Here is a 16,130-nt window from a genome sequence, read left to right on the forward strand (position 1 = left end):
GATAGTTTTAGCCAATATACTTAATTAGTAAGGATATTTTAGGAATGACAACACTTATTTATTATAAATAACCAATTTAACTTACTTCCTTAATCTCCTCAAATAAGTCAATTGGGTCTTATAATTAGAACCGGAGGAGTACTTTTTTAAAGGTCAAAGCTTAGACATGAAAGCATAAACCTACGATTATATCGTATGGCTACACGACTACTCCATAAAATTTATTTATTTTCTCATTTATAAAGTTTAGCCTCGTTCGAGTAGGAAAAGAAGGAGCAGCATATGTAGAAACAATATGCAATATATAAGACTTAAATCATTCATTCAACCCAAGTAATTCAAATCATTTCTGTTATATATATTTATATATTACCTCCAGTCCTTGACATAAGAGCTCGTTTGACTTTTATTTTGATTCTAAATATAAGATCATAGTCTATTTTGTCTCTCATATTTATTTATTTTTTTCTCAAGGCAGTCCTTGTAATAACGATAATTTTAGCTAATATACTTAATTAGTAAGAATATTTTTTAAAAAAGAACATTTATTTATTACAAATAACAAACATAACTAATTTTTTTTAATCTACTCAAATTAGTCAATTAGCTCTTATACTAAAAAACGGATGTAATATAAAATAAAAGAAATGTAAACCTGAAAATAGTATCAACCACGCATCTACAAGGTCAAACTAGTTTTTTCAACAATAATAATAGAAAAGATTGTGCACAACATGGCTTATTTAAATGTTTATTTATCATTTACTCAATCCCTCAGACCATCAATAACAATTATACATCTTTATTTCTCATGCATAGAATTTGAAAAATTACATATAAAGTAAAACAACAAGTGGGAAGTAGATGAAATGTCGTAATGGTGCTAACCAACAAAAATTTATTACTCATTTGATTTTTTTTTTTTTGTAACATACTTATTTGAATTTTGAACCACACATATAAAGCATATATAATCTTTTTAAGTAATTTCTCCTATATCCTTTTTGGGTTCATGACTAAATATTCTTCAACTTTTTCAATCTTGCTGCAATTACATTTGTGTTATCCTGTTTACATTTCTCGCTCTGGAAAGAGCGGAGTAGGACAGTAAATGTCTGTTAGGGGTACGGCCATCCCTTGTATGCCTCCATGGAGGAACCTTACAAGGCATGAAATTAAACGACGCCAGATTGAAACAAGCCCTCGGGTGCATGTAGAATCGAAAGCACTCTTTTGTGGGTCTCTGATCGGCAACCCCATATCCGTAAATGCAGTTCTTCCTCACGTCAAGTACTCCTCTTTTTATCAGCTTTCTGCACAATGGTCCTACTCCTGTGAAGTAATTGTCCGATAAGGACAGGTTCGCCAGATTCCCCAACGCACACACCGCTTCCGGTATTTGTCCGTAGAGCAAGTTTCCGGCCAGGTTCAGTTGCTCCACCGCCTCCAAACACCCCAGCGAGCACGGCAACGGCCCCGTCAAGTGGTTGTTTCCGGCATCCAGGAGTCTCAGCTTTGTTAAAAACCCTATTTCGTAAGGAAGACAACCTGCACTTTGTCATGAGGGTTATTTGAGCGTGTATTCCATATTAGTGAAAAGATTTAATCTGATGACCTTTTTAAACGAAGACAGTAAATATATATATATATATATATATATATCTGTACCTGTTAACTGGTTGTTGAGGAATAAGATCTCCAACAATGTTTCCGAGGCTCTTCCGATGCTCCGGGGAATGGGTCCGGTGAATTTGTTATTAGCTAAAGTGAGATACAGCACCGACGTGTCTCCCAAGTTACCGGGAAGCCTCTGCACGAAATTGTTGTCGTTGACGAAAAACACGTCCAACCGCTGCATGAAAATCTCCGGCGGAACCTCGCCGGAGAAGAAATTGAATCGAATATCCAAGAAAGACAGGTCGGGTAAGTCCAGAACCGCCACAGGAAACGTCCCAGCAAGCAAGTTATTACTCACATCAAGCTCATACAGAAACTTCAACTTGGATATTGTGGGCGGTATGGTCCCTGAGAAGTTGTTGGAGTTGGCATGGAACAGAGCCAAGTCCGGCAGCTTATCGATGAAACCCTCAAGGCTCGGGGCCGCCAGCTGGAAGCCATTGAAGTCGATGGAGGCGACGGTGAAGGCGGTGAGGTTGTCAGGAGGGTGGCCGCAGTAGAAACCTGTGTAGTTGCAAACGTTGGGACCAACCCAGGTTTCGGTCACACCAAGTGGATCCGAGGTTATTGTGTTCTTGAAGGTTTGGATGATTGGGAAGACGAAGGCGATTCTTTCGTCTATGAATTTTAAGATTTCAGGGACTAATGGAGATTCATCGATTATTTCAGGGTTTACCGTCAGGAAACATAACATAATAGTTGCGAAGAAGAAGATGATCATAGTGTAAGAAGGCATGTGTCTTTCCATTTTTTGTTTTTGAGGATGACGAATTGAGCATTCTTATTGAAGATTCTATATATACTGATGAAGGATATATATGTTTATTTTCTGTAATTGCTCGATTAAGAAACATAGAGAATCTTTAATTACAATGATTAGATCCTCGCCTATCAACTGGGCACAGTATTAATCAATTAACTCATCACCCAAATTCAGAATCGTGGTTTGAAATTGCCCATACTCGTGTGCGTATAAAACAAATCATATTAGACTCGCGTCGCATATATAATACATTACCTTTGGTCCTTAATATACTAATTTAAGTAGATTAAGGAAATCAATTAAGATAGTTATTTGTAATAAATAGGTGTTGTATTTCCTAAAGCATCATTGCTAATCAAGTGTATTATTTAGAATTATCATTATTATAATGACTACCTTGAAAAAAATAGATAAATACAAGAGACAAAGTAGATTAGGATCTTATATTTAATATTAACGCAAAATTCAAACAATATCTTATATTAAAGACTGGAAGTAGTACCAATTATGTATTAAATTGCCAACCTGTTAGGTTCGGAAAGTGAATTTAGACCGACAATTTGGAATATAAAGGGAAAAGGCAAAAAGAAAGGCAAAAAGTGAGAGCTTCGTAGTGTTTAATGTTAGTGTATAGTGTATAAATATCATGTTACTTGTTAGATATATTTACAAGTTTGTGTAGCAAGTGAGGAAAAACACTGTAAAAGAGTAAAGTGGAGTGAATAATGATGAATTATGTTAGTTAATTATTATTTGGATGAAAGCAAAAGGAAATAGAGAAGTGCGCATGCATAGATGCACCTAAGTTCGAGTGGAAGATATGAATGATCTTTTGAACCCATGAACCCCCACTCATCTAACCACTTTCAATTAACAATGTGAACTTGTTCAATTAAAAAGACAATCAAAAAACGGAAGCCACAAAAAAAAAAATTTGACGAGAGACAGCTAAACTCAAACGAAGATGACATTCAGGGCGCATGAACTAAATTAAATAATGGTGTTCAAATACTTCAATGAGTAAAATAATTGTGAAATACTAGAGTTATTATTGACCCCCCCCAATTATTGCTTAATCTTCTTAATATTACAAGAGTACTTTTGAAATACTCCTCTGGTCTTTTGACGTAAGATCTAGTTAACTAATTTAAATAGATTATGACTAAGTAAAAATTTAATAAGAAGCAACACATAACAAATGCAAGTTTGCAAATGAGGAACAGGTGGGAAGAACAATTGAGGATGAAATCAACCTTGGGGTAGATGACTCAGCTCAGTGTACAAGATGGACGAACGAGCGTGGTGGTGCCGTTAAAGATGGACCTGATAGTTATATATAACTAGTTTTAGCTGCAAACTTACTAGCTAGAGTACGACCTATAGTATTGCAGAGTTTAACTTGTGTCACCCAAGGAATAAACATTTGCTGGAATATACTACTTCTTGTCCTTAATATAAGACCCTGTTCAATTTTTATTTTAGTTTTAAATATAAGACCTCAATCCATTTTGTCTCTCATATTTACTCAATTTTTTCTAAGATAATCCTTCTAATAATTATAGTTCTAGTTAATACAGTTAATTAGTAAGAATATTTTAGGAAAAACAACATCTATTTAGAATAAATAACTAACTCAACTTACTTTCTTAATTTCCTCAAATTAGTCAACTGACTCTTATAATTAGGACTTGAGGTAATAGATCTGAAAGTAGCCATGCATATTCTCTTATTGTTTGGAGGCTATTAAGCTTATTACCATAGCGGGGGATGTGACAATAACCATCCTCTTGGAGACATGGTTGAAGAAACTAGATTTTTGGTTCCTAGGGATTGGCAAGTTATATGTTTCATCATGTGCATCGAGATGAGAATTACAATGATGATTACTTAGCCAAATTAGCGTACTATAGGCTAAATAATCTGTCTCAGATTTTTGATGTTTCTTGTTACCTGTTGACCGATTTTAATAGTATCCAATTTTTATTAAAGAAAATAATCATTATCTGACTGAACAAATTGAAAACGCACACGACCTATAAGCAAACATAAATGACAAAGACAAACACATAATATGGGGCATTTTTCCCTTGAGCTCATAGGTCACCATTAAATGTGCCATAGAAAAACTGTTATACATTGATAGATCAATGTTTGAATTGTACAGATGGGATTGTGATGGGAAGGCAAAAATGACAAGCATAACTGCACTAATTACTTAGTGGTTGCTTCATCATTATATATCCATTAAGCCATAATATTCCTACAATAATTTCAGAGTGAAAGTCCTTCTTGGTTTGCACTAATAGGGCTCCTCCCCATATTTTCAGTTGTTTGAATAACATCAGAACCTATGAATACCTAACTCCCAATAAAATTAGAGCAAGTCTATACGTGCGTGAGTCTCACATATTATATATGCTGTTTCGTAAGATACTTGCAGGGATAAATGTTTTTTAAAAATGAATTTATTTCCTTAAATAAATATTTCAAAAAAATTTCACAAATTTATCACAATGGATTTTTTTGGAGTGTTTGCTACTCTCTCACATTTTTTTTTTAGAATTTATATTTTCTCAATTAAAATGTACAGTATTGTAAAAACTATATACTGAATATTTTGTACAAACAAAAAACTACTCTTAAAATTATCCAAAGCAACGTCGGCAACGCTGCTTATTTATTAATCTTTAATCCCCATCTTGACTAGAAACAATACAAGAAAATTCACCATTGCATGTATATGCAACCCAGCATGCTTTGGCTTACAATAAACGATGCCGTATTGGTTTGAGAGACTCGTAGGTCACAGGAGCAGCAGGAGGCGATGAAGCCGCTTCAACGTACTTGTAATTGTATTTCTTACATGGAACATAGGTTAGAGACCTTGCATTCGGACATGGCTTCACCCAAGACAAAAACTTCTCACATTCTTCTGGCGATCTCTGATTGAGAAGCCCCTTTATGCAATTCTGGCTCACATCAAGCACCTTCGAATCTATCAGCTTTTTGCATTCTGGTCCAACTTCAGTGAAGTAATTACCCGCCAAGGAAAAATTCCCAGCGTTGCGAATCCCAGGAAGCTCACACACTGATTCTGGAACACCGCCGTAGAATTTGTTGTTGGCTAAATTCAAGAACTGAATCTTCTCTAAGCAAGCAAAAGATTTTGGGATGGGACCCGTCAACAAGTTGTTGCTCACATCGAAGACTACTGCGTTTTTCAGGAACCCAATTTCGAAAGGCAAGCACCCAGAAAACTGGTTTCCCAAGAACAGGACTTCCGTCAAGGTCTTTGAAGCTAGTCCTATGCTTCTTGGGATTGGTCCAGTGAACTTGTTGTTGGCGAATGTGAGGTATCTCGCAGGTGTGGCCCCGAAATTCCATGGAAGGCAGCCGAAGAAGTTGTTGTTGTTGATGAAGATAACGTCTAGATCCAGAAAGAAGAGAAATGGAGGGACCAGTCCAGTGAGGCTATTGAACCTGAGATCTAAGAAAATGAGTTGCTGGGCAAATAGAACTTGCCATGGGAAATAACCTTCGAGCTTGTTGTTGCTTAAATCAAGCTCGAAAAAAAATGGGTATCGAATGATTTCTTTGGGGACTGATCCTGTGAAGTTGTTGGAGTTGACATGGAAGAATGTTAATTCTGGGATTCCCAGGATTAAAGTGAGATCTAAGAATGAACCTTGACGAGCAGATAAACCGGCTTGGTTGAAATCTAATCCTGAAACGGCTAGCTCATCTGATTTTGAATAGTTATCGCATTTAACACCTCTGTACTCACAAGGGCTGACGCCTTCCTTCCAGTTTTTGGTAAAGCCGGTGGGGTCGTCGATTGTGGCGGCGAATTGCAGGAGTACACCGCGTGCGCTCTCCAGCCGGGGAGGCAGCGGCGGAGGCGGCGGAGGCGGAGGAGGCGGCGGAGGCGTCGGAGGCGGCGGAGGAGGCGGACGGGGGCATCTGCACCGAGGAGGGTCGTCATCAGGGAAAGGAGCAAGGGCATCCCCTCCTTTTCCGCCACTGTTGATCTGCAGTGCTTCTCTTTCGGAGCGAGGGAGCTCTGCAGAAAAAACAGAGAGTGAAGAGTGAAGCAAGGAAGAAGAGAACAAGAACGAAAGGACACAGACAGAAATGGTGCCCATTGTTTCAGTGGGAATGATTTCTGGAACGAAGTTTAATGCAATTTATAGTGGCAGGCAAGAAGAAGCCAAGGTTGACGAACCTCATTATCTCTCCGTCAACCCACTTTCTCTCAAATCCATTTTGCAAGTTTTACACGTGTGATTGATTATTAATATCACTTTGCATAATCAAAGTTGAGGTCCAAAACCCTCTCATCATTATTAGCAATTCGCTTCCTCGAGTTTCAGTCAACAATATAGTAAGGGTTTGAGGAGACCAAGGTCACCGGGCCAATAGGAACCTTTCTTCTTTTTCTTAATTAAAAATAAATAAATATTAACGACCTGAAATTATAATTAAAATTAATCTCATCACCTTCTATTTACTCATGTATTACTACCGGGCCAATAGGAGTACTAATATGCATGGTGCTGCCCATAGGAGAAAGTGTCAGTATTTCACCCTAGCTTTTTTAGATATATATGGTTTTGTTTTTCTCTTGCCTTGAAAAATCATTAAAGAAAACGATTATACCAATTTATAGCAACAAAATACTAGCTATAATGTCTCTCAGTTTACTAATTACTAAGTTTTACAAGTTAATAATAAAAAAATCATTTGCAAGCCAAGAAAAAAAAAATAAAACATGAGCAACCTGCCCATCTTATGAGGTTAAAAGATCAAACATTTTGTGCAGAACAAAATGTTTTTTTTAATTAACGTACCAAATGACTTGTTATAAAAAATTATTTGATATTGAAAGTGCAAATTGAATAATTCGATTTAAAAAAAATTCTGAGAGCCCAGGCCATGGATGCCAAAGACAGCATTTTTTTTTTTTCACCAAACAAACTGAATTAAACCAGGAATTCATACTTGGCCATCTGAATTTGAGCTCAACCTTATTGGGGTTTTACTAATCCATCAAAGGTGGATGAGCCGTAGCCCAACAATTATCAATTATAGAACTCCATCTGCAAATGACTCTTCCCTTGGTTCTCTCTCCAAATACATGCCACCATTTTGCTTTGTTTAATTTTCATTTTTTTAAGCCCAAAAAATAAGAAAAGCAGAGGGAGTCTTTTTCGACAGCCTACGATTACGTGACCCCCAAAAAAAATATTTCTATTGAATTTGTTATTCAATGAACAGTAACACTGGCTTAATTTTTCTAATTAAGCAGACTATCATAGATGGAAAGCGAGAGTCATTGATGGTTCTGTTCAGTCAGTGGTCCGATGTGATTATATGAAAATCTTGACTCCATTCTTTTGATGAAACTTCTCGAAACACTTACAAGAACATGAATCACATCGCGCCATTTGCTGCCATTAAATCCCCAAAAGAGAACATTTTTTCCCCAGAACGACAGAGCAAGGGTTTTGCTAGAGAGAGAGAGAGAGATGATGAGTTATTGAGTTGGAGGAAAAAAGGACACATGGCAAGTTTCTATTAGACAACAGTGGGAATAGGATGTAAGCATTCCCCGCAAAGTTTTCTGCTCATGCAATACTAGCTCCTCCTATAACTAATTTATAAATATTAAAAAATTAATCTAATTATTTATAATAAATATATGTTATCTTTTTTAAAATATTCGTTTAAATCATTTTTTCCCCAAAAAGTAGAATTATTATCTAATAGGAAGTCCTTAATTGTACAATCACCAAAGAAATTATTCGGAAGCAAAATGAATAAATATTACAGACATAATATAATAAAATTTTATATTTAAGATCAAAATAAATATCTAATTAGCTCTTACATTAAAGATTAGATTGCATTATATTGTTTTGCAAATAATGTCACATATATACCAACCAAGAAACTTCAATGAAGCCATTTATGCCTTATTTGTGTCGGCTTCGAAACTTAATTCAAAGCAAATAAACAAAAAAAAAAGTCCACTTGTTATTTGACCATCGTACATCCTATCGAATACTTAAGTAGAATATCATGAGTAGAAAGCAAGAGTGACTTTAAATGAGTAAACCGCAAATTATATTATGAATATTATGGAATGTTATTTAATTTGATTGCGTGTTGCACATGTATATTAAATTGCAAATAATATCACATACCAACCAAGGGGGGAAAAAGACAATATATAGTGTCTTGTGCCACATTCCAAGCTTCAAAACATCAATAATAAAAACCAATTATTGCTTCTCTGGACCACAAAAAAAGAAAAAAAAACACTATATATATACATGTAGGTTGTGGTAAGGCATGACGTGCCGCTTAATTTTCTTTTTATAGTGAAGTAGGGAAGGGTATTAAAATTTTATATAGTTTCTCACCCTTCAAATGTATAGACATCATCGTCAATTTCGTACATTTCCGGCTTTCTTTTTAATGGGTTAAAGAAAACAAGAAGAACCTAGGAGTTGGTAAGAACTAGACAGATGAGTCTTTGACCTTGTCAATATCATACATCGCAATATACGATGTAGTCTTTTGAGAAATACTATCATCGTTTGACAGAAATGTATTGAACATCTTAGACTTGAGGAAATCAAATTGGTTACACTGCTGCTTATTCATAGATCACTACCTTAATGATGCACAAAACAAAGAAGAAATTAAAACTTACCACAAAATAAAAATATATTAGCTAAAGAAGGAAGATACATGCAAGCCCAAACACAATACCTACCCAACATGTTTAGGCTCACATTAAACGATGCCGTGTCGGGTTCAGAGACTCGTAAGTCACAGGCGCTGGAGAAGAAGACGTTTCATGATCATACTTGGGATCGTGTTTCTTGCATGGAACAATCTTGAGAGACCATTCGTTCGGACATGGCTTCACGTAAGACAAAAACTTGTAACATTCTTCATGCGATTTCTGATTGGGAAGCCCCTTTATGCAATTCCGGCTCACATCAAGCACCTTCGATTTTATCAGCTTCTTGCATTTAGGTCCAACTTCAGTGAAGTAGTTATCCCTTAAGGTAAGATTCCCATCGTTGCGAATCCCAGAAAGCTCGCACACTGATTCTGGAACAGCGCCGTAGAATTTGTTGTGAGCTAAATTCAAGAAGCGAATCTTCTGTAGGCAAGCGAAAGATTCTGGGATTGGACCCGTCAATGAGTTCTTGCTTACATCAAACACTATGGCCTTTTTCAGGAACCCAATCTCGTAAGGCAAGCACCCTGAAAACTGGTTTCCCAAGAACAGAACTTCGGTCAACGTGTTTGACGCATTTCCTATGCTACTTGGGATGGGTCCAGTGAATCTGTTGTTGGCGAACGTGAGGTATCTCGCAGGCGTGGCTCCGAAATTCCATGGCAGGTGGCTGCTGAGTTGGTTGTTATTGATGAAGATGACGTCTAGATCCATGTTGAAGAGTTCTGGAGGGACTGGTCCTGTGAGGTTGTTGAACCTGAGATCTACGAAAATAAGTTTCTTAGAAGAAAGAACATCCTTTGGGAAACTACCCTGGAGCTTGTTGTTGCTTAAATCGAGCTCGTAGAAAAATGGGTATTTAGTGATTTGTGTGGGGACTGATCCTGTGAAGTTGTTGGAATTGACATGGAAGAATGTCAATTCTGGAATGGAGTCCAGGATTCCGGAGAGACCCAAGTTTGAACCTTGACCAGTAGAGAAACCAGCTTGGTTGAAATCTAATCCTGAAACTGCTTGTTCTTTTGAATTTGGGTAAGTTGCACATTTAACTCCGCTGTACTGACAAGGGTTGGGACCATTCCAGTTGCTGGTAAAGCGATTGGGATCGTCAATTGTGGTGGCGAATTTCAGAAGCACCCGCCGTGCTTTCTCCAGCCGGGACGGTGGCGGCGGTGGTGGTGGAGGCGGGCAGTTGACGGGAGGATGGTGGTCATAATGGGAAGGAGGATTAGGGGCATCTCCGCCGCCTCCGATGATGATCTCCAACGCTTCTCTTTCCGTGGAAGAAGCTGAGAGTACTGATGAGAGAACCAAGGAAGAAGATAATAATAAGAATGAGAGAACAAAGAAAGAGATGGTGTCCATTATTGTGCTAAGAAGTTCGATTTTCTGTAGCGCAGTTCAATGTTGTTTATAAATGGTAGGGAAAAGGAGTCAAGCTTCACGAGCTTGAATCCGGCATGTAAACACTTGACAATTTGGAATTTGGATGCTGAATTATTATATGGTCATGTGGTTTAATTTTTAAATCTGGTAGATGTGCTTGTCGCTTCCCCAAAAACTAAAAATAATCAACTAATTGGATGGACGTTTACTGTTTCATCATATTATTATTAGGTTTAATTTCTCTTGTACTGCATGAGATTTGTTAACTTTTGAAGCAATAATCTTTACATAATAGTAGAATTTGATTGTCTAAGTCGATTTTTAATTTATTTTAAATGATTATTTGTATATAATTATGCATATATTGTGCTAATTGAGTAATTATTTGCATTTCAATTGCTTCATTAATTAATTCCACAACTAATTTTTTTAAGAAATTAATAATGTACTTGGGAATTTCTGTATGTAAGTAGCAGCTAGCTTAATTAATTAAATTAATTGGACAGTTGGTAACATGCTTTCAATGATGGGGATGCCGCATATTAATTTTTAAGTAATATATGCAGATAATTGTCCTTTGGTCTCAAATATTAGTTTTCAATTTATGTTGGGGACATATTCTTGTGTTAGGTATGGTTTTAAAGTTTCCAAAGTCCAACATAATTAAATGATTTTTACAGATAAGTCTAATAAGACATGCTAACTAACCCTTATTTCTGTAATCAAATTATATCATGCCAATTTTAATATCCATCAGCCGATTTTCAAGCTTACTTTAAAATTTACGAGATTACTATCGCGATTTTTTTTTTTTAATAATTTCAAAGAGACTTGAAGCTAGTAATGGTCGCTGAGAGAAATTTTCAACATTTTTCAGAGCTCTTTTGGAGTCAAACGTTAGTCAATCGATGTGCAAGAGTGGGTGGATAATTATGCACAAAAACTAGAAAATTTCAACTTGCATGGTGGAGAAGATTATTTTTCTTACGAGAAAAAAATTAGAAATATTTTAATCCAATTAATTAGACACCTTCTTCATCAGTTCATATGAAACTATAGACGCCTTTTGGAACACGACCGTGTGTTTTCGCACACATTCAACTTCTTCTATGCAGCATGAACAAAAGAAGAAAACCTCAGTCTAATTTGAAATTAAAATTTAATTTAATTGCCCATAAAATAAACGAAATTAAAACATCCCCATTCATTCTTTATTAATTCCCAGATTATCTTGAGAAATAAAATATGCCAATATTGTGCTGATGGCGTTCTCACGAAGATAATCACTTGTTTAGTTATGGGCAATTGTAAAATATTGAAAAATAAGTATGGATATTTTAGTCACCATGTAACAAAATGTTTCCCCTCCCTTCCCCCCTCCCCAAAAAAAAAAAAACCCGTATAATCACTGAAAAGGGTTGATTTTGTTGGCGTTTAATTGAGATGATGTAAAAAGATTATAAAGAAAATGACAGTAGAGAATCAAAATTTGTCGAAAATCATTTAGTGGCATAAGATGTGTTCTTGGCGGTGTTAGGTTTAGGATTCGATCTCCAACTATTAATCAGGCCATATGCCTGCCATCCAAGTCCAAAAAACAAAAATGGGACTATGTTTATTACTACTTTGGTCTTTAATATAAGATTTTATTTGACTTTTATTTTGATTCTAAATATAAAAACCCAATCTATTTTGTTTTTCATATTTATGCATTTTTTTCTGATGTAATCCTTTTAATAATGATAGTCCTGCCAAATACACTTGATTAGCGAAAATATTTTAGAAAAGACAATATCTATTTATTACAAATAACTAACTTAATTTATTTCTTTAATCTCCTTAAATTAGTCAAAATAGCTCTTATATTTAAAACCGGAGATACTATTACCCAACAGTATCACAAATAGAATTGTCTTCAATAAAAAAGTAAAAACTAGACATGCCTTGAGGGGGGAAAAAACGAAGGCCAAAACACAGTTTCATTCCTTTGGGAAAATCACATTCCGTGGAGTTGACGCTTTTCCCAATCGTTCTTTGTTGGAGTGACTTAAATGTTGGCTCTGCTTGCTTGAGGATTTGGATGACGTTACTCTTCTCCTTCCTTTTTACATTGTGGATTCCTTGTGGCATGCTCGGAATCAAACTTGTTTTTCAGGGAAATGATTAAGTGTCTTGCGGGTTATAAAAAGGTGCAGCTGTTAAAGTTTCCTACAAGGGACCTTCTGCTCCTCATAATACTCCTTCAGTTCTAAATATAAAAACCTTATATGTGTATAAGGGTCTTATATTTAGGACCGGAAAAGTATTAGAAACCCAAAGAGATAACATGTTATGTTTCATATTTTGCCATTGCAATCTCTAGTTTTTGTTGGGAATCATACTGGTTTCTCTCTTTTAGCATTTGCAAATTTGGCTCTTTCTCCGTTATTTTGTAGTATCTCACAACTTTGTACTTTTAGTTTTTACAAAAGTTAATGTTTTATGAGATTGACTTGATGCAGCAGTGCGGGTTGTGTCCGTGCTTATCCATTAACTAACACCAGGCCCTTTGAATATAGGTTTTATGCATAGTACTATTTCTCCGTAATTCTCTCCGCTTCCTTCAAACAATCCAAAACCAAACATTTGTGTGCCATATTATTGAAAAGCCATCTTGCGCCTTTGGACCACCGTACCCAAAACGTAATTTTTATTGACCCATTGTGATAAGCCATGACGGGCTTCATTTTCTTTTAAAGAAAAGTAGTACGGTCGCATGACATAATTAAATATATTACTATTCCAGTCCTTAATATAATATTTATTTAACTAATTTATTATATTTAGAAACTTCGGTAAGTTAGTTAATTATAAAAAATATGACATTTTTTTTCTAAATCATCAATCATCCCTCACTTATTGATTATAGTTGAGAGAGTATTTATAGGGGTAATTTAGAAAAATTGATAAATATGAGAAATAGATCTTATATTTAAGGTTAAAATTAATTTAACAATTAGGTCCTATATTAAGAATCGAAGGAGTATTATATAGTGTGCTACTTCTTCATGATTTGCTGGGCAAAGGCACAACTAGAAGAAGCACCAAACAATAATTAAACAAGATTGATTGATTGTTCCAAGTGTCTCAATAAATTATACTAACCTCCAATCTTGAGTATAAAATCCAATTTATATATAAATTGGATTTTATACTCAAGATTGGAGGTAGTATTAACATTCTAAGATGTCTCTTTCGGATAATTACCATATCAAACTTAGTTGCGACAAATTTCAGAGAATTAACAACACTTGAGGAGCCCAAATTTCGTTATTCATAATAAACGCCATCTTAACGAGACCCCAAAGCAGAAAAGTTAACCATAAAAACACAAATCCACCAATACGGTGGGAGGAGAATACACGTAAGCCAGCCTACCAACATGCTTGGGCCTTTGGTTCACATTAAACGATGGCGTGTCGGCTTCAGTGTCTCGTACGTCACAGGCGCGGGAGGCGGCGCCGTTTCATCGTACTTGGAATAAGAGCCTTTCTTACACGGAACAAGCTTGAGAGACCATTCATTCGGGCATGGTTTCACGCAAGATAGAAACTTGTGACATTCTTCTGGTGATTTCTGATTGGGAAGCCCCTTTATGCAATTCTGGCTCACATCAAGCACCTTAGAATCTATCAGCTTCTTGCATTTTGGTCCCACGTAAGTGAAATAGTTACCCGCCAAGGTAAGATTCCCGTTGTTGCAAATTCCAGGAAGCTCGCACACTGATTCCGGAACAGCGCCGTAGAATTTGTTGTTAGCTAAATTCAGGAAGCGAATCTTCTGTAAGCATGCAAAAGATTCTGGGATTGGACCAGTCAATGAGTTCTTGCTCACATCGAAGACTACAGCTTTTTTTCAGGAACCCAATCTCGTAAGGTAGACACCCAGAAAACTGGTTTCCCAGGAAGAGAACTTCCGTCAAAGTCTTCGAAGCATTTCCTATGCTACTTGGGATTGGTCCCGTGAATCTGTTGTTGGCGAATGTGAGGTATCTTGCAGGTGTGTTTCCGAAATTCCACGGAAGTTTGCTGCTGAATTTGTTGTTGTTGATGAAGATGACGTCTAGATCCATGGTGAAGAGCTTCGGAGGGACTGGTCCAGTGAGGTCATTGAACCTGAGATCTAAGAAAAGTATCTGATTATTTGAAAGAGCTTCCATTGGGAAACAACCTTCGAGCTTGTTGTTGCTTAAATCAAGCTCGAAGAAAAATTTGGAATTACTGATTTCTGCGGGGACCTGTCCTGAGAAATTGTTGGAGTTGACATGGAAGAATGTCAACTCTCGAATCGAACCCAAGATTCCTGAAAGACTCAATCTTGAACCTTGACGACCAGAAAAACCAGCTTGGTTGAAATCTAATCCTGCAACGGCTCTCTCCTTATTCCCATATGGGTAATCCGCGCATCTAACACCCTTGTAGTTACAGGGGCTGTCTTCAGCCTTCCAGCTTCGGGTGAAGCAATTGGGGTCGTCAACTGTCTTGGCAAATTTCAGAAGCACACGGCGTGCGCTCACCAGCCGGCGAGACAGCGGCGGAGGCGGCGGAGGCGGCGGAGGCGGCGGAGGCGGCGGAGGTGGCGGAGGCGGCGGAGGGGGACAGTCGGCGGGAGGAGAAGGGGCGCCTCCGCCTCCGATGATGATCTCTAATGCTTCTCTTTCAGAACGAGGGAGTTCTGCAGAAAGAGCTGAGAGTGATGGGTGAAGTAAGGAAGAAGATAATATGAGTGAAACGATACAGTAAGAGATGGCGTCCATTGTGTTAACTCGAATGAATTCTGATGTGAGAATTTAATATAATTTTCCGAAGATAAGGACGGAAAAGTCAATGTTCACGAGCCTCAGTTTCAGAACGAAACACATTACAATGAAGGGAAAGATTTTAGTACTTCTTTCGTGCGGTAAAGGAGTCAATAGTAAGTTAATTATATTCTTGTACAATCTGGGTTATTTTCTTTTTAGTTTTGCTTTTTAGGGAAAAAATAGTTGTATTGAAAACTAACAATTTTTTGTTTTCTAAATGTCAAAACTTTCCTCTTGGAAATATTAAAACTATCACCTACGTACATATTGTTTACAAATTATACACTATTTCTGGTCCTTAATATAATATTTTATTTTATTTTTATTTTGGTCATAAATATAAGTCTTTAATTCATTTCGTCTCTTATATTTATGTATCTTTTTCTAAGATAGTCCTTCTAATAATGGTAGTTTTAGCCAATACACTTGATTAGTAAGGATATATTAAGAAAAATAATATATATTTATTACAAACAACTAACTTAACTTATTTTTTTAATATCTTTAAATTAGTTATAATTAGGATCGGAAGTAGTATTATTTTTGAAAATATCAAAGTAGCTGTAATTTTCTATATGAAAGTAGAGATCTAGGAAAAACATGTGTGGAAGGAAGGTAGAAGGTAGAAATGCTGTTAGGCGTTCGTTTTCGAACAAGGACGCCTTTTCCCGTACGTTGTGTGAGTGCGTATAAAATGCCATTTTGGTAGGTCC

The 16,130-nt window shown here is 36.4% G+C and overlaps 3 protein-coding genes and 1 pseudogene across 3 annotated transcripts; all 4 read right to left on the reverse strand.

The window, feature by feature from the left end:
- Nucleotides 1-992: 992 nt before the first annotated feature.
- LOC114737373 (uncharacterized protein At4g06744-like) lies at nucleotides 993-2,442 on the reverse strand. The gene is made up of 2 exons (XM_028925294.1): nucleotides 1,669-2,442; nucleotides 993-1,548 (listed from the first exon to the last, which is right to left on the reverse strand). The coding sequence occupies exons 1-2, from the start codon at nucleotides 2,423-2,425 to the stop codon at nucleotides 1,052-1,054; spliced, it is 1,254 nt and encodes a 417-aa protein (XP_028781127.1). The 5' UTR covers nucleotides 2,426-2,442; the 3' UTR covers nucleotides 993-1,051.
- Nucleotides 2,443-5,074: 2,632 nt separating this feature from the next.
- On the reverse strand, nucleotides 5,075-6,653 carry LOC114737406 (leucine-rich repeat extensin-like protein 4). Its single transcript, XM_028925329.1, has one exon. It carries the CDS (start codon nucleotides 6,580-6,582, stop codon nucleotides 5,203-5,205), a length of 1,380 nt encoding a protein of 459 aa, XP_028781162.1. The 5' UTR covers nucleotides 6,583-6,653; the 3' UTR covers nucleotides 5,075-5,202.
- Nucleotides 6,654-9,042: 2,389 nt separating this feature from the next.
- Nucleotides 9,043-10,635, reverse strand: LOC114737407 (uncharacterized protein At4g06744-like). The gene has a single exon (XM_028925330.1). It carries the CDS (start codon nucleotides 10,554-10,556, stop codon nucleotides 9,234-9,236), a length of 1,323 nt encoding a protein of 440 aa, XP_028781163.1. The 5' UTR covers nucleotides 10,557-10,635; the 3' UTR covers nucleotides 9,043-9,233.
- A 3,184-nt stretch (nucleotides 10,636-13,819) lies between these two features.
- On the reverse strand, nucleotides 13,820-15,536 carry LOC114737394 (leucine-rich repeat extensin-like protein 3; annotated as a pseudogene).
- Nucleotides 15,537-16,130: the final 594 nt, after the last annotated feature.

The sequence above is a fragment of the Neltuma alba genome, unplaced genomic scaffold, assembly GCF_004799145.2.
Source record: "Neltuma alba isolate B1F8T4 unplaced genomic scaffold, ASM479914v2 tig00013437_pilon, whole genome shotgun sequence".
In the NCBI taxonomy this organism is placed as follows: Eukaryota; Viridiplantae; Streptophyta; class Magnoliopsida; order Fabales; family Fabaceae; genus Neltuma; species Neltuma alba.

Coding starts and splice junctions, on each gene's coding strand:
- LOC114737373 (XM_028925294.1), bottom strand. CDS start 2,425: ATGGAAAGACACATGCCTTCTTACACTATGATCATCTTCTTCTTCGCA. Junction 1,549..1,668: donor CCTCAACAACCAGTTAACAG/GTACAGATATAT, acceptor GACAAAGTGCAG/GTTGTCTTCCTTACGAAATA.
- LOC114737406 (XM_028925329.1), bottom strand. CDS start 6,582: ATGGGCACCATTTCTGTCTGTGTCCTTTCGTTCTTGTTCTCTTCTTCC.
- LOC114737407 (XM_028925330.1), bottom strand. CDS start 10,556: ATGGACACCATCTCTTTCTTTGTTCTCTCATTCTTATTATTATCTTCT.